Source organism: Brachyistius frenatus, unplaced genomic scaffold (genome assembly GCF_029030835.1).
Source record: "Brachyistius frenatus isolate BFR_SWC_R1_liver_20210118 unplaced genomic scaffold, ASM2903083v1 Contig_178, whole genome shotgun sequence".
Taxonomy (NCBI): Eukaryota; Metazoa; Chordata; class Actinopteri; family Embiotocidae; genus Brachyistius; species Brachyistius frenatus.
In genome coordinates this window covers 223,698-243,456 of record NW_027210777.1, presented here as the reverse complement: position 1 = coordinate 243,456, position 19,759 = coordinate 223,698, and the positions used below count along the sequence as shown (strand labels likewise).

At 49.1% G+C, this 19,759-nt stretch overlaps 1 protein-coding gene across 2 annotated transcripts in view; it reads left to right on the top strand.

Moving 5' to 3' along the window:
* hectd1 (HECT domain containing 1) overlaps positions 1 to 19,759 on the top strand; it is a 28,598-nt gene that overhangs the window by 7,149 nt on the left and 1,690 nt on the right. Inside the window, exons 6-41 of one of the 2 annotated variants that reach the window (XM_069717638.1) lie at positions 116 to 397; positions 541 to 811; positions 1,015 to 1,091; positions 1,214 to 1,312; positions 1,473 to 1,587; positions 1,802 to 1,976; positions 2,313 to 2,451; positions 2,780 to 2,950; positions 3,488 to 3,710; positions 4,017 to 4,280; positions 4,393 to 4,604; positions 4,714 to 4,860; positions 5,223 to 5,317; positions 5,627 to 5,732; positions 5,832 to 5,966; positions 6,080 to 6,219; positions 6,530 to 6,742; positions 6,914 to 7,024; positions 7,127 to 7,293; positions 7,391 to 7,567; positions 9,846 to 10,847; positions 11,654 to 11,875; positions 12,210 to 12,343; positions 12,494 to 12,650; positions 12,862 to 12,932; positions 13,387 to 13,538; positions 13,636 to 13,690; positions 13,791 to 14,019; positions 14,179 to 14,261; positions 14,552 to 14,679; positions 14,920 to 15,121; positions 15,236 to 15,373; positions 15,510 to 15,994; positions 16,124 to 16,282; positions 19,388 to 19,466; positions 19,621 to 19,714. In XM_069717638.1, coding sequence (XP_069573739.1) covers positions 116 to 397; positions 541 to 811; positions 1,015 to 1,091; positions 1,214 to 1,312; positions 1,473 to 1,587; positions 1,802 to 1,976; positions 2,313 to 2,451; positions 2,780 to 2,950; positions 3,488 to 3,710; positions 4,017 to 4,280; positions 4,393 to 4,604; positions 4,714 to 4,860; positions 5,223 to 5,317; positions 5,627 to 5,732; positions 5,832 to 5,966; positions 6,080 to 6,219; positions 6,530 to 6,742; positions 6,914 to 7,024; positions 7,127 to 7,293; positions 7,391 to 7,567; positions 9,846 to 10,847; positions 11,654 to 11,875; positions 12,210 to 12,343; positions 12,494 to 12,650; positions 12,862 to 12,932; positions 13,387 to 13,538; positions 13,636 to 13,690; positions 13,791 to 14,019; positions 14,179 to 14,261; positions 14,552 to 14,679; positions 14,920 to 15,121; positions 15,236 to 15,373; positions 15,510 to 15,994; positions 16,124 to 16,282; positions 19,388 to 19,466; positions 19,621 to 19,714 — 6,709 coding nt within the window. Of the gene's footprint in view, positions 1 to 115; positions 398 to 540; positions 812 to 1,014; positions 1,092 to 1,213; positions 1,313 to 1,472; positions 1,588 to 1,801; positions 1,977 to 2,312; positions 2,452 to 2,779; positions 2,951 to 3,487; positions 3,711 to 4,016; positions 4,281 to 4,392; positions 4,605 to 4,713; positions 4,861 to 5,222; positions 5,318 to 5,626; positions 5,733 to 5,813; positions 5,967 to 6,079; positions 6,220 to 6,529; positions 6,743 to 6,913; positions 7,025 to 7,126; positions 7,294 to 7,390; positions 7,568 to 9,845; positions 10,848 to 11,653; positions 11,876 to 12,209; positions 12,344 to 12,493; positions 12,651 to 12,861; positions 12,933 to 13,386; positions 13,539 to 13,635; positions 13,691 to 13,790; positions 14,020 to 14,178; positions 14,262 to 14,551; positions 14,680 to 14,919; positions 15,122 to 15,235; positions 15,374 to 15,509; positions 15,995 to 16,123; positions 16,283 to 19,387; positions 19,467 to 19,620; positions 19,715 to 19,759 lie in introns of both variants that reach the window. The other variant, XM_069717637.1, reaches the window with a different exon arrangement.

Genomic DNA, 19,759 nt, shown 5'->3' with positions numbered 1-19,759 from the left:
CCCCCCCCTGTTAAAGACCTCTGCTTTACATCATTTATGACAGTTGCTTTGTCCCTGGGAGGACTTGATAAAACAGGGAAGTTGTCCTCGAGCTCTCACCACTCTCGTCCTCCAGGTGTCAGACGGTGCGCTGCGCTGCTTCGCCTCGTTGGCCGACCGGTTCACCCGCCGCGGCGTGGACCCCGCCCCTTTAGCCAAACATGGCCTGACGGAGGAGCTGCTGTCCCGCATGGCGGCTGCGGGCGGCATCGTGTCGGGCCCCGCCTCTTCCTGCAAGCCGGGCCGGCCCTCGACGGGCGCCGCCCCGTCGGCCAGCGACTCCAAACTGAGCAACCAGGTGTCGACCATCGTCAGCCTGCTGTCCACGCTGTGCAGGGGGTCGCCACTCGTCACACACGTAGGTTCACACACACACACGCACGCACGCACGCACGCACGTACACACGCCTGACAAAGCATGGGAGGTTGGCCTCGCACTCGTCTCGCTAACCAAAAGTGATCGAGGTATTCAGATGTTTCCGGTGCGTTCCTTCCGTTTAGGACTTGTTGCGTTCGGCGCTGCCCGACTCGATGGAGTCCGCGCTGGGAGGAGATGAGCGCTGCGTGCTGGACACCATGCGGCTGGTGGACCTCCTGCTCGTGCTCCTGTTCGAGGGTCGGAAGGCACTACCGAAGTCCACGGCGGGCTCAACGAGTCGCATCCCCGGCCTGCGACGTCTGGACAGCTCGGGGGAGAGATCCCACCGACAGCTCATCGACTGTATCCGCAGCAAGGACACCGACGCGCTGATCGATGCCATCGACACCGGAGGTGAGGACTCGACAGACCAAATGCTGTGGGACCCGTGAGCCTCAGAGCGTGTGGTTTCAAAAAAAGAAAATAGGCTGGACACGCGTATGAGCGTGACGCAATAAATAACGTCACTGACTCGCTACTGAATTATTAACAAGCCAGATTTGAATTCGGGTAGAAAATGGGAACAACATTAAATAACTATGCGTTTTCCGTCGCAGCTTTTGAAGTGAACTTCATGGACGATGTTGGACAGACGCTGCTCAACTGGGCTTCTGCTTTTGGCACACAGGAAATGGTAATGAAAATGAATCGAGACACAAAGCTCCTCGTTGGAAAATTTGATTTCTCCTTCTCGTTTAAAAAAAAAAAAAAAATTCAATTAAACTTCAACAAACTGTGTGTTTGTTGTTGCTCCAGGTGGAGTTTCTGTGTGAGAGGGGGGCTGACGTCAACAGAGGTCAGAGGTCATCCTCACTACACTACGCTGCCTGTTTCGGACGCCCACAAGTAGCCAAGGTAACAAACAAAGATCCACAGTGAATACACAGTGTAAATGCAGATGAGGTTCAAATCATTCAGCAGTCAGACTCTATTAAGTTTGTCACATCAAACATCTGACCGGTTGTGTGTCTGTAACGTGTGTGTGTGTCTGTAACGTGTGTGTGTGTGTTTACAGACGCTGCTGCGTCACGGAGCCAACCCTGACCTGAGGGACGAGGACGGAAAGACTCCTCTGGACAAGGCCAGGGAGAGAGGACACAGCGAGGTGGTGGCGATACTGCAGTCACCCGGTTAGTAAACCCAATAACCCATCTCCGTCCGACCTCACCATTCTGCTTATTCATGCACACACGGCCAAATCGAATGAATTAATCATTACACATAAAAAAAGAAAAGCTCAATCCTTCCATTTTCTGCCACGTATCCGGAGTCCCAGTCAATGGCACCTTTTATTTTTTTTGCACGATCCAGATAAAAACCTGTCAAATCCGCTCGTGTTTTCAGGCGACTGGATGTGTCCGGTGAACAAAGGCGACGACAAGAAGAAGAAAGACGTGAACAAGGAGGAGGAGGAGGGCAGCGAGCCCAAAGGAGACCCAGAAATGGCTCCCATCTACCTGAAGAGACTTCTGCCTGTTTTTGCACAAACCTTTCAGCAAACCATGCTGCCTTCTATTAGGTAACCTGAACCACAGTCGCAACAATATACACCAAGTATTGATCACTTTATTCTAGCATTTGTTTGTTGGGATAAGTCAGATAAAAAAAAATGTAATACTGAATACAAATAAGGATTACCTGTTCTTCATTAGTTTGATTCAGAACAGATGGAAGTGCACCACCATGTCCGCTCTTAATTCTAATGTAATTAGAGCAGATAAAAGGTGGACTGCACCTTTTAAGCCGAGCTGTCTGTGATTGGTTGGAACAAAGCGAAGCGACAACACGTTTCCCTTTTTGTTTGTTTTTTTCCCCATGAAAAATAAAGATGTACATTTTATTTTTTATTTTTTAGGAAAGCCAGTCTGGCTCTGATCAGGAAGATGGTTCACTACAGCAGTGAAGTTCTGCTGAAGGAGGTGTGTGACAGCGAGACGGGACATAACCTGCCCACGGTGCTGGTGGAGATCACTGCGACTGTCCTGGACCAGGAGGTACACACACACAACACACAACACACACACACACACACACAGACACACACGTTTCCATCATTTCAGAGTAGGAAAAAAAAAACACCGGAACCAAACATCCAAACACAGCCAGACCTGTGGAAACAGATTTAAATCCCCACAACAGTAGTAACACAAGTACAAACACGCATCACACTCTGACCCCTCCGCGTTCACCCCTCTTTTATCAAATTAAAAGCTCGTAAGCAGTTTGTTTGTTGGACTCTTGGAGAGAGGGAAGAAAAAAAATACTTTGTAGATGACAAATACTGAGAAACTCCTTCCTGCTCTTTCTTTCTCTCTGCGTCAGGACGACGACGACGGTCACCTCCTGGCCCTGCAGATCATCAGGGATCTGGTGGACAAAGGCGGCGACGTTTTCCTCGACCAGCTGGCCCGACTGGGTGTCATCAACAAGGTGTCGACTCTGGCTGGACCGGCGTCCGATGACGAGAATGAGGATGAAGCGAAGCCCGAGAAGGTACAGCGAGACACAGCGAGAGGAAGGACGATGAGATACAGCAGAGGCTTCAGATTTTAAGACCTGATTTTTGATTCTGCAGCGTCGCATTCAAAAAAACTTTAACAATGGATGAAAATCTTTTTCTATGTCCAGTTGTTGATTTATAGCTGTGCAACAGAGTTGGATCAGCTAAATTCAAGAAATTTTTTTCATCATTCTGGTAAATCCTGATTTTCTTGAAGGGAAAAAATAATTTAAATTTGGACATTTTGGATTCTTTTTCTGTCCCTTTAACTTATCATATTCAGATATTAGTTGTGTAATTAGACACTCTCAGTCTCAGCCCGTTTTTTTTTTCCAAGTTAGTTCGATGAAGGCAAAGATGTACTTTTTTTTTTTTTCACCACAATTTACCATTTAACAGAACATCAAAATCCAAAAGCGGATACGATTAAAGTCGTCTTTGCATCTTCTTTTTGTTTTGTTTGGTCAAACGTGTTCCAAACATTATGTGCATATCTGACTGAATGTCGTTCATGGCCGTTTGTCCTGCAGGAGGAGGAGGCACAGGAGGATGCTAGGGAGATCCAGCAGGGGAAGCCATACCACTGGAGGGACTGGTCCATCATCAGAGGGAGGGACTGTCTCTACATCTGGTCCGATGCCGCCGCCCTCGAGCTCTCCAATGGCTCCAACGGCTGGTTCAGGTTCATCCTGGACGGGAAGCTTGCCACCATGTACTCCAGCGGGAGTCCCGAGGGCGGGTCGGACAGCTCCGGTATGAATAATCGTGGTAGGCTGTAGCTCAGTTGGTAGAGTGGGTTGTACATTAATCAGAAGGTTGGTGGTTCGATCCCAGCTCCTGCTGTCCACATGCCTAAGTGTCCTTGAGCAAGACACTGACTCCTAAAAAATTGCTCCCGATGGTGTACCGTCGGTGTGTTGTAAGTCGCTTTGGATAAAAACGTCAGCTAAATGAAATGTAATGAATAAGGCTCTCCAAATGACACTCGCCTCAATGTGTTTTAGTTGTTGCTCCGGCTGATGTCTCTTTTCTGTTTTTTTTGTTTTTTTTTTACTCCAGAGTCCCGCAGTGAATTCTTGGAGAAGCTGCAGCGAGCGAGGAGTCAGGTGAAACCCGTAACGGCCAGTCAGCCCATCCTGTCCAGCGTCGGCCCCACCAAGCTGACGGTGGGCAACTGGTCTCTGACCTGCCTGAAGGACGGGGAGATCGCCATCCACAACTCGGACGGGCAGCAGGCCACCATCCTGAAGGAGGACCTGCCCGGCTTCGTCTTCGAGTCCAACAGAGGAACCAAACACTCGTTCACCGCCGAGACGTCGCTGGGTGAGTCTCGGACTCGGGGAAACACTTCTTGAACCCGAAGAGGGGAACGCGTCTGCGTTAGCCGCTGCGCTCGGACGTCATTGCATTTCCCCGCTGCCGTGTGTTCCCCCAGGCTCCGAGTTCGTGACGGGCTGGACGGGGAAGCGAGGCAGGAAGCTGAAGTCGAAGCTGGAGAAGACGAAGCAGAAGGTGAAGAGCATGGCGAGGGAGCTGTACGACGACCACTTCAAAGCGGTGGAGAGCATGCCCAGAGGAGTGGTGGTCACTCTGAGGAACATCTCCACGCAGCTGGAATCCGCCTGGGAGCTGCACACCAACAGACAGGTACACGGGCACGTTGGATTCATCACAGTCGTGTTGTTGTTGTTGTTGTTGATGTTGATGTGACACGTGTGTGTGTGTGTGTGTGTGTGTGTGTGTGTGTCGTTAACAGTGTATTGAAGGGGAGAACACGTGGAGGGATCTGATGAAAACAGCTCTGGAGAACCTGATCGTAGTCCTGAAGGACGAAAACACCATTTCTCCGTATGAGATGTGTAGCAGTGGCCTGGTCCAGGCTCTGTTCACTGTCCTCAACAATGTCAGTGTCCTTTAAAACCTTCTCTTCAATCCCTGTTTTTTTTGTTTTGTTTTTAAATATACCAATTGAGTAATATTCTTGTTATATATTATTAATATTCTCTGAGTCCAGGTCAGTTGACGATTGTATTACAAGCAATTAACGTTGTGTACATCAGGGAAGCACCGACAACAATACAAAAGTGAATAAATAATACCACATAAATTTATAGATTTTATCATTAGGCCTCAAATTGGCTGTTTTTCTGTTATTCTTCGATCAATATGACCATCGAAAGGTATTAACAATGTTGTTTAATGTGTTATTAAATGCAACATAACACATTGAAAGTGTGATCTGAAGCCGTTGTTGTCTGTGTGCAGAGCGTGGACCTGGACCTGAAACATGATTGTAAGCCTTTAATGGAGAGGATCAATGTCTTTAAGGCGGCTTTCAGCGAGAACGAAGATGATGAGAGGTAACAACATGCTCACATCCTGACTTCAGTTAATGAACCCAAAGCTCCCGCTTGCACGTAATGATGTTAGAAACAAACTAATGACGAATAACCAGAGGATTCTTTGGTTTCTCCGGTAATGATTATTCTGCTCGCCCACTCAGTGAGACTTGCAGCGCTTCAGACGATTCATAATCGATGTGAAGGAACAAAACAAAGATTTTATTTTTTTTGTCGTTGAATTTAATCCGATTTTCCAGTCAAATTAAAGCTGATGATTAACGTTGTGTTTGTGTGTGTGTGTGTGTGTGTGCGTGCGCGCGCGCGCAGCCGACCAGCTGTTGCCTTAATACGTAAACTGATAGCTGTCCTGGAGTCAATAGAACGTCTACCTCTGCACCTGTACGACACTCCGGGATCTTCATACAACCTGCAGGTGAGTCGCCGTGTCTATTGGACGCCGGTGGGTCATCGCGGATACTGATTGGTTTGCTGCATGCGCGCCTTCTGACGGAAGTGTGTCTGTGCGCTCCAGATCTTGACGAGGCGGCTGCGGTTCCGTCTGGAGCGCGCACCGGGGGAGACGGCTCTGATCGACCGGACGGGCCGCATGTTGAAGATGGAGCCGCTCGCTACTGTGGAGTCTCTGGAGCAGTACCTGCTGAAGATGGTGAGGACACGCTTAAAAAACAAAACAAAACATGAATCACACATTCAACCAGTACAGTTCAGTTTTAACCTCCCTCCCTCCTCTCCTTCCTCCTCCTCCTCTTCGTCCTCCAGGTGGCGAAGCAGTGGTACGACTTCGAGCGCTCGTCCTTCGTCTTTGTGAGGAAGCTGAGGGAAGGACAGACGTTCACCTTCAGACATCAACACGACTTTGATGAGAACGGCATCATCTACTGGGTCGGAACCAACGCTAAGTAAGAGCAGTCGTACGGCCACAAAAAACAGAACAAAAAGGGCAGCTGCTTTTTTTTTTTTTTCCAGTACAGTTTTATTCAGCGCACACAAGAAGGAAAGAAATAATTTAGCAGATTTTGAATGGAGTTTGGTTTAACAATCTGTCTTGTGTATATCAGGCAAATGAAACATGATATATTCATACTTTGTTCTACTCGTAGACTCATGAAAGAAGCTTAATGTGGAGTTTGAAATGATAAATTAGCGTCCAGACTTTCAGTTTCAACGGAATTTATTCTTCTGACCAAACCGCACTTTCGTCCCTCTCAGGACGGCCTACGAGTGGGTGAACCCCGCGGCTTACGGTCTGGTGGTGGTGACGTCTTCGGAGGGGCGGAACCTCCCTTACGGGCGACTGGAGGACATCCTGAGCCGCGACAGCTCCGCCCTCAACTGCCACACCAACGACGACAAGAACGCCTGGTTCGCCGTCGACCTCGGCCTGTGGGTGATTCCCACAGCGTACACGCTCAGGCATGCAAGGTATGGAAACAAACGCGCCTTCCCAGATGCAAGCGTGCGGTCTGAAACGCCAGATAACAAAGCGAGAGACAGCAGGAAACTGGGCAATGAGCGAGGTGATGAAGCAAATGAATGGCATCAAACTGACATTTCTTTTTTTTTCTGTGCTTCCTCCTCTTCTTCCTCCTGCAGGGGTTATGGCCGCTCGGCGTTGAGGAACTGGGTGTTTCAGGTGTCGAAGGACGGTCAGAACTGGACGACTCTCTACACCCACGTCGACGACGGCAGCCTCAATGAGCCGGGGTACGCCCAATCTGCCAAACTCCCACCATCCCGGTCTAAACCACGCGCTTTGGCGGACGTTGATTTAACTCTTTTTTTGTTTGTTTTGTTTTTCTCTCACAGGTCGACTGCCACGTGGCCTCTGGATCCCTCCAAAGAGGAAAAGCAGGGCTGGAGACACATCCGAATCAAACAGATGGGAAAGAACGCCAGCGGCCAGACGCACTACCTGTCCCTGTCCGGACTGGAGCTGTACGGCACCGTCACCGCCGTGTGCGAGGACCAGCTAGGTGAGAACTCGTTTGAGACCGTTAGGTCAAATTTCCAGATTTCTTTCGGCGGCACAGTCTGAGCCTGACGTCCGCTCTCGCCACCCTCCTCCCTCAGGTAAAGCCGTGAAAGAGGCAGAGGCGAACCTGCGTCGCCAGCGCCGCCTGTTCCGCTCCCAGGTGATGAAGTACATTGTCCCCGGGGCGCGGGTCGTCCGCGGCATCGACTGGAAGTGGCGCGACCAGGACGGGAACCCGGGCGGAGAAGGCACCGTGACCGGAGAGGCTCACAACGGTAAGACGGGACAGAAAACCCTGAAACTGTAAAAGTAAAAACCCGATGCATCTTTGATCCTGCAGCCGGACGAGGAGTAACTGCTGGTGTATTTGGAAAAATGTTGAAATACTCCCCTCCCCCCGTCGTTTTTTAAGGTTTCGTTAACAGGAGTCCGCGTTTCCGCTCCGATGTGGGCAGACGTTTGTGCCATAAAACAATATGTAAACCCATATTTCTTATTTTGAGTTGGCTTGCAGAAAGCTGGTCCTAAATCTGAAGTGAATTAAACAATGACGTTTTTAAAAGATCACGTACAGATACAAAAATAGGTTGAAATTATTATTATTATTATTATTTTTTTTCATCTTCAGTTTTACTGGATCAGATCTGCCCACAGTCGGCATTCTGGTGTTTTACTCCCATAATTAATAAGGATACATAAAATATGTCTGAACAGAGCAGGTTCCTCGCCGTGTGTACATTAACCCTTTTCTCCTCGCATCCTCCTACACCTGATCTTGAACCCTTCGGCTGTCAGAGGGCTGATTAACAGTGACGTGTCTCGTCTGTGCCACGGCCTCAAGTTCACATGCCAAGTTCTGTACTTTTACTTCATTTCCAAAACGGAAATAAAGAAATCGGACTTATCGATTTAAAAAAAAAAAAAATCAAATAGTTCTGAGTGAATTTCGACTTCTGTATTAGTAAGGTTTGTCATTTTAACCAACGACATGACACGCTTTTCTTTTCAATTTTAAATTGTTAGCACTGGAGTTTAGTGATTAATCGTCAATTAACTGGTCAAACTGAAGAAGCACAGTTTCACTCAGACGGTGGCAAATTTGTGCAAAATGAGTTACAATTTTGAGAGGGTTTTATGAAGTAGTTTGGACTTTTGGTCCCTTTTTTTGTTTTTCAGGATTTCTCAAAAGCTTCTCGGCAGATTTCAGTGAAACTTGGTTGCGTGTGCTTGCCAAGAAACAAGTGATCAGCTTTTGCGACGAAGCCACAAATTTCCACTTCTACATTTATACATTCAACCTTGAACATCAGATTTAAATAAGAGCCACACGTACACGACAATCAGCAAACACCCCTCCTCCCTCCTCTTTCCTCCTCCTCCTTCCTCTTCCTCTCCGCCTCCTGCTCCTCCTGATGTTTCTGTGTTTTTATTCAGATCTGATGTTCTGGAGACGGCACCAGCAGCTCCTTCGATTATCATTTAAAAAAAAAAAAAAAGAAAAAAAAAAAAAGAATCATCACAAAGCAGGGATGATCGTTATTGTTGTTTCTGAGTTTTAATTTCTCCCGTTTGTGGCTTTGACGCTTTGCATTTGCCAGAAATATTTTCTACTTTTTGCTTTGATTGTCATTTTCTGTGACCGTGTTCATATTTTTCTCTCGTTGCTCCACCTGCACCAAAAAAAAAAAAAAAAAAGATTATAACAAAGAGGTGTTGTTCTTTAAAGTCACAGTGAAACAGCACTTCTATGGAGTGTTGCATAAATTCTGTTAATTAATCTTTTCGGCTCTTTATTCAGGCTTTAGATAATGTAGCCTATGACAGAGACTTTAATCCAATTGCAGCTCATTTCAGAGAGAGAGATGGCTTTCCTACTGGCTGTTCGACAAAATGCAGATGCAGGTCCTTTCAGACATACAGCCTCAGTTAAGAGGCAGAAAATCCTGGTAAAAAAGTTATTGCAGCATTGGCAGCAACTACCGACACAAATCAAAATGAGAGTCTTACGATCCGATGCAAACACTTTCTGGGATCTGGGCAGAAATTCAGCCCGGGACTCAGCCCGGGACTGCTCGTGTGATTGACCAGTTAGCTCATGCTCTTAAGGGCACCCCGAATGAGAGGCACAGAGAGAAGGAAAAGCTTGAGGATTGTTTGAAAGCCCACAAATGCGGCTGTCCTCCCAGGATTTTTGTATGCCTGATTGCCAACACGAGTCAATATCAGCAAAGCGTTTTCAGAGATGGTTGCAGATGATTTTTCCTTTTACTTGACTAATCGGTTATTTGTTAAGGCTCCACCATACACCAGTATTTTTCACTGTGACTTTAAAGGACCATTTCGCATAAAGTTTCTGATCTGAACTGGTCCAGTGTGGAGCTGCTCTGACTGTAAGCTGCTTCTTTGCTGTCCTTCTCTCTCTCTCTCTCTCTCTCTCTCTCTCTCTCTCTCTCTCTCTCTCTCTCTCTCTCTCTCTCTCTGTCTCTGTCTCTCTCTCTGCCGGGTCTCTGACATCCATCCGTCCGTCTCCCTCCTATCTCTCTGTCCATCCAGGCTGGATTGATGTAACCTGGGATGCTGGCGGCTCTAACTCTTACCGTATGGGCGCTGAAGGGAAGTTTGACCTCAAGCTTGCTCCAGGGTACGACCCTGAGTCGGCTGCCACAGCGCCGTCACCCAAACCTATCTCATCCACTGTTTCAGGCCCCGCCTCCTCCACGGTGGGACCCTCTGTGACGCCAGCGGCCAGTGGCGGCACCACCACTACCACCTCCTCGTCCTCCTCCTCCTCCACTTCCTCGTCCTCGCAGCAGCAGTCGTGGAGCAGCCTGGTGAAAAATAACTGTCCCGACAAGGGCGGGGCCTCATCGCTGGGCGGGGCCAGCTCCTCCAGCAGGAAGGGCAGCAGCAGCTCCGTCTGCAGTGTTGCGTCCTCCTCCGACATCAGCCTGAGCTCCTCCGCTGGGCTGCCGGGTGCGGGGGGCCTGCGGCTGGAGAGGAGAGCCGAGGGGCTGCTGCTGGACCAGGGCGCCGGGGTGGGCGGAGTAACGGGAGGCGGGGTCGGTTCCGACGGACACCTGCCGGAGCCGATCGTCGTGCTGCCCACCGCGGGGGAGGGCGAATCCGGCTCGGCGTCCAGCTCCGGCACGCTCACCGCTGACACGTCCGCCACCGGAGACGAAGCCCGAAACAATGACTCATCCGCGGCCGCCGCCGACCCGGCAACGGCCATCTCTATGGGGCTGGTGAGCGTGAGCTCCCCCGACGTCAGCTCGGTGTCGGAGTCCTCCAGCAAGGACACGCCTTCCCAGAGGCCCCTATGCTCGGCGGCCAACGCCCGGCTGTCGGTCAGCTCCCTGCTGGCCGCCGGCGCTCCCATGAGCTCCAGCGCCAGCGTGCCCAACCTGTCGTCCCGAGAGGCCAGCCTCATGGAGTCGTTTGTCCGCCGCGCGCCCAACATGTCGCGCACCAACGCCACCAACAACATGAACCTGAGCCGCAGCAGTAGCGACAACAACACCAACACACTGGGCAGGAACGTCATGAGTACTGCCAGTGAGTACGGCAACATTAACACAGTAGTACCATTAAAAGACGGGTGATACACCAACACTGTGAGTGGATGCTTAACATGACTCCACTAGTACTGCAGTACAACTGTCCAGCACGAATTACACTGGGCAACAAGATTTTCTTTTTTTTTTGTCCCACAAACTAATAATGGTGCATTTTAAAGTACTTTTTATGCTGAATTCAAATCGGCTTAAAGGATTTTTCTACCAGGCACAGTTTTTGAAGTAAATGACTTATTCATAAATGATGCTGTTGTTACACTTAATGTAACTTTTGCCACTTTTTCATGTACATTCGAGTAGTCTGGAAACAACAAAACCCCAAATTTTTTGATTCAGCAGATTTTTGTTTTTGTTTTTTTGGTAGGACAAAATCGTTGTTAATCAATTTAATATCAATGCACCGTCAAAATCTATGAAAGTAAAAGTAAACAATCAAATCTGATTAGCGCTACTCTTGAAGTCATATAGGAACAGTCTCCGCCGGGATGAAGATGCTAACCAGTGAGTTTGAATTGGCTGTGTGTAGAGTGGCTGACTAAAAATGCACGTCGGACGTTTCTGAGTCTCGAGGTCAAACCCGAGACCAAATCCAGTTGGAGTTCTCTGGTTCACATCCTGCTGGTTGAACGAGCATGAGCAGCCCTCCAGCCAATCGGCAGCCTTTCCTCCCAGTCAGCTGACTGACTGGAGCGTAACGAGCTTTACCTGCTGCTTCGTCTCTTTGGTTCCTGACCAACTAACCGCCATTTAATTTGTTTGTTTGTTTGTTTGTTTGTGTGTTTGCAGCTTCTCCTCTCATGGGCGCTCAGAGCTTTCCTAACCTCACCACCACTGGCACAACCTCCACCGTTACCATGTCAACCTCCATAGTAACCAGCAGCAATAATGTAGCCACGGCCACCACGGGCCTGTCTGTGGGCCAGTTGCTAAGCAACACCCTGACCACTAGCCTGACGTCCACATCTAGCGAGAGTGACACGGGACAGGAGGCCGAGTTCTCTCTCTATGGTTGGTGTCACACACACACACACACGCGCGCGCACACACACACACACACACACACACACAGAGCCTGCTTCAGCTAACTTGCTGTCTAACTCTTACAACAAGGAGCAGAGTTTCGAGCTGTTGCATGACATCAGATAAGAGTTTGTCACATTAATAATGAATGGATAAATTATTTTACGTCCTTGAAATATGTTTCTGTAAGTGAATTTACAAGATACAATCAAAAAGTTCAGAGACTGTCCCATTGTTTCGTCCACTGTTCAGAACTATTTATCCCACGTTATGCGTCTTCTACGTCTCCCTCGCTGTCCCTCTTTCTGGAAACCTCCTGTAGACTTCCTGGACAGTTGCCGTGCCAACACTCTGCTGGCTGAGCTGGACGACGAAGAGGACCTCCCAGAGCCTGACGACGACGACGATGAGAACGAAGACGACAATCAGGAGGACCAGGAGTACGAGGAGGTCCTGGTAAGTAAACTGGCATCTTTGAGTTCACCGCTTATTGACAGGAAGTGATGTCAGAATATGTGATGTGTGTGTGTGTGTGTGTGTGTGTGTGTGTGTGTGTGTGTGTGTGTGTGTGTGTGTGTGTGTGTGTGTATGGCCGCTGTCCTACAGGAGGAGGAGGAGTATGAGACCAAAGGAGGACGCAGGAGGACGTGGGACGATGACTTTGTCCTGAAGAGGCAGTTCTCTGCTCTGGTCCCCGCCTTCGACCCCCGACCAGGAAGAACTAATGTCCAGCAGACCACCGACCTGGAGATCCCCCCACCGGGTACGACACACACACACACACACACACACACACACACACACACACACACACACACACACACACACACACACACACACACACACACACACACACACACACACACCAGCCCTGAACACAGCAACATCTTTCAATTTAAATTTTGATAAAAATGCATTCAAATGAAATAAGTGTTTCAGTAAAAGTGAATTTCTCACTTTCTGCTTTGGTTCAGGTACTCCTCGCTCGGAGGTTCAGGAGGAGGTGGAGTGCACTCCGTCTCCCCATCTTGCTCTCACGCTGAAGGTAAAATGGATTACACAACACATTAATGAGCTAATGAGTCCATCACGACTTAAAATTCTTCCAAAGGTTCACTTTCTGATTTGGTGCCATTTTAGAATCGTACATAAAAGTCTGGAAGAAGCACCGAGTTCAGATAAATACAAATCTGACAATTGAAAGCCCTTAAAAAAAAAAACTAAAAAAAATTATTTGACTTTTTTTGTTTGAAACCCGACACTACGGTCTTGATTAAGAATGTTTGCTCACAAAAACCTCCTTCTAATGCCAGGATGTCAAAAGATGTCATGTTTAATTCACAATGAGAGAAAATCTAATTTATGATTAAATATTTCTTTGAAAATGTGGAAACCTTCTTTGTTAAATGTTTTCATTGTCACCGAAAAAAAAAATTGGAAACAAAAAAAACAAGCCATGCGCTAATTTGTTGTGTGTGTGTGTGTGTGTGTGTTTTCAGGTGGCCGGGCTGGGTACAACCCGGGAGGTGGAGCTTCCTCTGTCCAACTACAAGTCCACCATCTTCTACTACGTCCAGCGGCTGCTGCAGCTCTCCTGCAATGGATCCGTGAAGACGGACAAACTGCGGCGCATCTGGGAGCCGACGTACACGTAAGAGAGGAGGCCGTCTGAATCGGACACGTACGAACTGTTCGCGGGGATCTCGCCGACGTTGTGAGTTTTAACTGAGGCTGTTTTTCTGCTGCAGGATAATGTACAGAGAGCTGAAAGACTCTGACAAAGAGAAGGAAAGCGGAAAGATGGTGAGTCGGCATGCCGTTGCTGTAAATGATGACGTCGCAGCTCCGGCTGTGGTGGTGGCGGTGTTCACCGAACCTGACCTGTGATCTCTTCTCCCCACAGGACTTCTGCGAACACGGTGTCGGGGTTGGGGGTCGCTCCGGTGGTCTGAGCCCAAGCTCGATTTCCGCCAATCAGAGCAGTGAGATCCTGGGCGGGGCCAGAGAGGCGGCGCAGGCCAAGGCGGGCTGCAGCCAGAACGCCTGCGGGGTGGAAGACGTCCTGCAGCTGCTGCGCATCCTCTACATCATCGGAGGAGACGCCAGCCCCAATGCACGCACACTGCAGGAGGGTACGGAAACACACACACACACACACACACACACACACACACACACACACACACACACACACACACACACACACACAGGCGGCAGATTTGTTTCTGCAGACATTTTAATTTGGCAGGTTTTCTTCTCTTTTTTTTTAAATGATGAACTTGTTTGTGCAGATGTGGACGAGCTGCAGTTCAACGCGGCTCCAGAGGAGTTCACCAGCAAGAAGATCACCACCAAGATCCTGCAGCAGATCGAGGTCAGTACATCGTGGTTTTACCGTTTCAAGCGGCTTTTATGAAGGAAAAATACCTCGTACGTCTGTTTTTGTGCTTCCAGTAGGACTTCCTGTGCTGTTTTTGCGCACACAGCTAGTTGTAGCATCAGCGGTATGTCGGTTCAGTCGAGATCAACTGCAGTATTTAAGATACAAATAAATATATAATGCGGTGACACGTTGGTATTAAGCTGTGAAAAAGTAAACGACACCCGTGCTTAGCTTATCTTTCCTGTTCATGTATGAAGACTGAGCGGTTTTGTGTTTTCCAGGAGCCTCTGGCTCTTGCCAGCGGAGCGCTGCCCGACTGGTGTGAACAGCTCACCTCCAAGTGTCCTTTCCTCATCCCCTTCGAGACTCGACAGCTCTACTTCACCTGCACCGCCTTCGGAGCCTCCAGGTGAGCCGTACAGACAGACAGACATATTTGCTAACCCACAATAAGCTGCTATAAAAACAGTTCGAACATATTCAAATAACTTGGAGGAAAATGTCCGAAAGACACTTAAACTGTACGTTTTAAGTGAGTATGAACAAATCTGGATAGACCCTGCCTTAAAAAAATAAATAAATCGGGAATTCAAGTTTATGGAAATGCAAAAGACTCAAAAGAACAAAAAAAAACTAAATGTGCCTGCAGGGCAATCGTGTGGCTCCAGAACCGGCGGGAGGCGACCATGGAGCGCTCCCGGCCGTCCACCACGGTGCGGCGGGACGACCCCGGAGAGTTCAGGGTGGGTCGGCTCAAGCACGAGCGAGTCAAAGTCCCCCGGGGAGAGGCCATGATGGAGTGGGCCGAGTCCGTCATGCAGCTCCACGCCGACAGGAAGTCCGTGCTGGAGGTGAGACGGGAGTTTTCAAATTCTGAAGTTCAATTAATCAATAATAGCAATCAGCAAAAATCACAACACGGAAGTAAGGCACGCGAATGTAAATATACTGTCTCTTGCGTGCAGGTGGAGTTCCAGGGTGAGGAGGGAACAGGTCTCGGTCCAACTCTGGAGTTTTACGCTCTGGTGGCTGCAGAGTTTCAGAGGACGTCCCTGGGAATCTGGCTGTGTGACGACGACTTCCCCGACGATGAGTCTCGACAGGTAAGATTCGCGAAAACACTCGCATGGCGGCCATAAATCCTGCTCCTCTTGTCTTCTTTTTTTTTATTATTCCTTTCCAAATGATTGGATTCATCCGCCGCAGTCAGCTGAGCATCATCTGTTGCTCGTGTTGCAGGTGGACCTGGGCGGCGGCCTGAAGCCCCCCGGTTACTACGTCCAGCGCTCCTGCGGCCTGTTCCCGGCTCCGTTCCCTCAGGACAGCGAGGAGCTGGAGCGGAACACCAAGCTCTTCTACTTCCTGGGTGTCTTCTTGGCCAAGTGCATCCAGGACAACCGGCTGGTGGACCTGCCGGTCTCGCAGCCCTTCTTCAAGCTGCTCTGCATGGGTGACATCAAGTCCAACATGAGCAAGCTGCTGTACCAGTCTCGCAGCTCGCCGCAGGGCCACGACCCCGAGCGGCCGTACCTGCAGCCCTTCCTGCTGCTGTCCGAGGTGCAGTCGGAGGCGTCCACCGAGGAAAGCCAGGAGACATACTCCGTGGGGAGCTTCGATGAGGACTCCAAGTCCGAGTTCATCATGGACCCGCCCAAGCCCAAACCACCTGCCTGGTACCACGGCATCCTGACCTGGGACGACTTCCAGCTCGTCAACCCGCACAGGTCAGATGGCCGCCAGTCAGTCGGTCACCCGTCTCGCCATAAGTTTTAAGCGGAAAACTCACCGCGTCCGTTTCCTCTGCTTCCATTTCTTCCTTTCTCCTTGCATCCTTCCTCCTCTTCCTCCTGCAGGGCGAGGTTCCTGAAAGAGGTGAAGGAGCTGGCGGTGAAGAGGAGGCAGATTCTGGCCAGCAAGAGTTTGTCCGAGGACGAGAAAAACACTAGACTGCAGGACCTGATGCTGAGGAACCCGCTGGGCTCAGGACCCCCACTCAGCATCGAGGACCTCGGGTAAAACACACACACACACACACACACACACACACACACACACACACACACACACACACACACACACACACACACACACACACACACACACACACACACACACACACACACACACAAGACCTGCAGGTTTCCATGGTTATACTCTGCGTGGCCACTGTTTCCTTAGGGAGGCTGGATGATCCAATTGAAGGCCAAGACAAAAGTACAGATGGAGGCGAACAGTAACTGATAATCATTCACAATTGAAACATTACATTACATTACATTTCATTTAGCTGATGCTTTTATCCAAGCGACTTACAATAAGTGCATTTCAACCACGAGGGTACAAAACCCAGAACAACAGGAATCAAGAAAATACCATTTCTTCAAGAAAGCCAAACTACAAAGTGCTATCAGTAAGTGTCATTTTAAGTGCTACTAAAGTTCTACTGTTCAAGGTAAAGTCGGAAGAGGTGTGTTTGTAGTTTGCGGCGGAAGATGTACAGAGTTTCCGCTGTCCTGATGTAGGTGGGGAGCTCATTCCACCATTTAGGAGCAAACAGTCGTGATTTTGTAGAGTGTTTAGCTCGCAGTGAGGGAGCAACAAGCCGATTGGTAGAAGCAGAGCGGAGGGAGCGGGCTGGGATGTAGGGTTTGACCATGTCCTGGATGTAGACTGGACCCGATCTGTTCACCGCGCGGTACGCAAGTACCAATGTCTTGAAACGGATGCGGGCAGCTACCGGTAACCAGTGAAGAGAGCGGAGGAGCGGAGTAGTGTGAGTGAATTTCGGGAGGTTAAAGACCAGTCGAGCTGCGGCATTCTGGATGAGCTGCAGAGGTCGAATGGCGCTAACGGGTAGACCTGCCAGGAGGGAGTTACAGTAGTCCAGACGTGAGATGACCAGAGCCTGGACCAGAGCCTGGACCGGAACCTGGACCAGAACCTGCGCCGCCTTCTGAGTGAGAAGAGGACATATTCTCTTGATGTTGTGCAGCATGTATCTACAGGAACGTGTCGTTGCAGCGATGTTGGCAGAAAGAGAGAGTTGACTGTCGAGTGTCACGCCGAGGTTCCTAGCAGTCAGGGTCGGGGATAACAGCTGTCCAAGGTAATGGTCAGGTCGAGGGTGGGAGAGTCTTTCCCCGGGTGGGAGAGTCTTTCCCCGGAAGGAAGAGCAGTTCGGTCTTGTCGAGGTTGATTTTCAGGTGGTGTGAGGACATCCACTGAGAGATGTCAGTCAGACAGGCAGAGATTCATGCTGCTACCTGTGTTTCAGATCGGGGAAAAGAGGGATCAGTTGGGTGTCATCAGCATAGCAGTGGTAGGAAAAGCCATGTGAGTGAATGACAGCCGTAGTTATAATATGTTTATGTAGTTACTCCCAGAGTACTCTGGTGTACAGAGAGAAGAAGAGGCGACCCAGGACGGAGCCTTGAGGGACACCAGTAGTGAGAGGACAAGGTTCAGACACCGATCCTCTCCAAGTTACCCGGTAGGTGCGGTCGTTGAGGTAGGATGAGAACAGGGAGAGAGCAGAGCCTGAGACACCGAGGTCCTGAAGGGAGGAAATAAGGATCTGGTGGTTCACTGTGTCAAATGCAGTGGAAAGGTCAAGAAGGATCAGGACAGAGGACAGAGAGGCTGCTCTAGCAGTGTGAAGCTGCTCAGAGACAGCAAGGAGGACCGTCTCTGTTGAGTGGTCTGTTGAAACCAGACTGGTGAGGGTCATGAAGGTTATTATGGTGGAGATAGGAGGAGAGTTGGTTAAAGATAGCTCGTTCGAGAGTTTTGGAAAGAAAGGGAAGAAGAGAGACAGGTCTGTAGTTGTTTACATCAGCCGGGGTGAGGGGGGTTTCTTCAGGAGAGGGTTCACTCTTCCCTCCTTCAGAGAGTTCGGAAAGCAGCCAGTTGACAGAGAAGTGTTGATGAGATGGGTGAGAAAAGGAAGAAGGTCTGGAGCAATAGACTGGAGAATGTGAGATGGGATGGGGTTAAGGGGGCAGGTGGTTGGGCGGGCAGAGGTTACCAACGTGAGAACTTGATTGGGAGACAGGGGAGTGAAAGAGGAAAGCGAAGGGGGTGAAGATGAAGATGATGGACATGTAGTTACAGAAGCTGGGTTTGAAAATGAGGAGCGTATGTCATCTTATCTTTTTAATAAAGCAGTTGACAAAGTGGCTTGGTAGAAGGATGGAGGGGGGAAGGGGGGTCAAGGAGGTTGGATAAGATAGAGAATAGCTTTTTGGGGTTGGAAAATGAGGATTGAATTCTGGTTTGGTAGAAGGAGCTGCAGAGATAGAGGCAGAGAAAGAGGAGAGGAGAGATTGATAGGTGAGCAGGTCGTCAGGGTGGTTAGATTTTCTCCATTTCCTTTCTGCTGCTCTCATAGTGGCTCTCTTGGCACGCACCGAGTCAGACAACCACGGAGCTGGGGAGGACTTGCGGGCCTGTTGTAATGTAAGGGGACAGAGAGAATCAAGAGGGGAAGACAGTAGAAATGAGAGTGTCTGTGGCAGAGTTAGGATGCATGAGGGAGAAAGAGTCAGTTGAAGGGAGGGCAGATAAAACAGAGGTGGGAGAGAGGGAGCGAGTGTTGCGACGGACAGGTACAGAGTCTGTTGATGTGGGAGGGTTGTCGGTTTGAGAGAGTGGGGGAAAGTAAGAGATAAAGAAGCTTGCAGTAACTGATGAACCTGCTGGTTTCTATCAACCAGAAATACAACAAGACTGTCACAGTGTCTGCTTTTTACATGCTGGAAAGAAACTGGAAAAAAGAAGCTACTGATATTTGACAATTTTTTTGTCACATGGATAAAATACCATTTCTAGCAGCCATCTTTGAGAATTGACAAGTTTATTCGGACAAGAGGAATACAAAAAAAAAAATCTACACTGATTATTCTTTGATAAATGTTAAAGTGATCCTGAATTAATTTATAATTCAGGGTGGGTTTTTTTTCACCCTGCTGTATTTCCCATCATGCTGTCTGTCCTCTGCAAACTCTGCACTCTCCACCTCTGTTGTAGAAATGGAGGGGAAACGAGGAGTCACCTGCATATTCATCAGTACAATAAAAAATAGAAATGTGTAACTAACTAAATCATCGTCCTCTCTGCAGGTTAAACTTCCAGTTCTGTCCGTCCTCAAAGGTTCACGGTTTCTCCGCTGTGGATCTCAAACCAAACGGAGACGACGAGGTAAAAACAACGAGTGTCACCAACAGACCTATTTACACGAGTATGAGGGAAGTTTATCCTGAAGGTGTATGTCCGTCTGTTTGTGTGTGTGTGTGTGTGTGTGTGTGTGTGTGTGTGTGTGTGTGTGTGTGTGTGTGTGTGTGTGTGTGTATAGATGGTGACCATGGAAAACGCAGAGGAGTACGTGGAGTTGATGTTTGACTTCTGTATGCACACCGGCATCCAAAAACAGATGGAGGCCTTCAGGGGTAAACACAATACACACCCAAAAAGCTCTGAATACACACACTTTA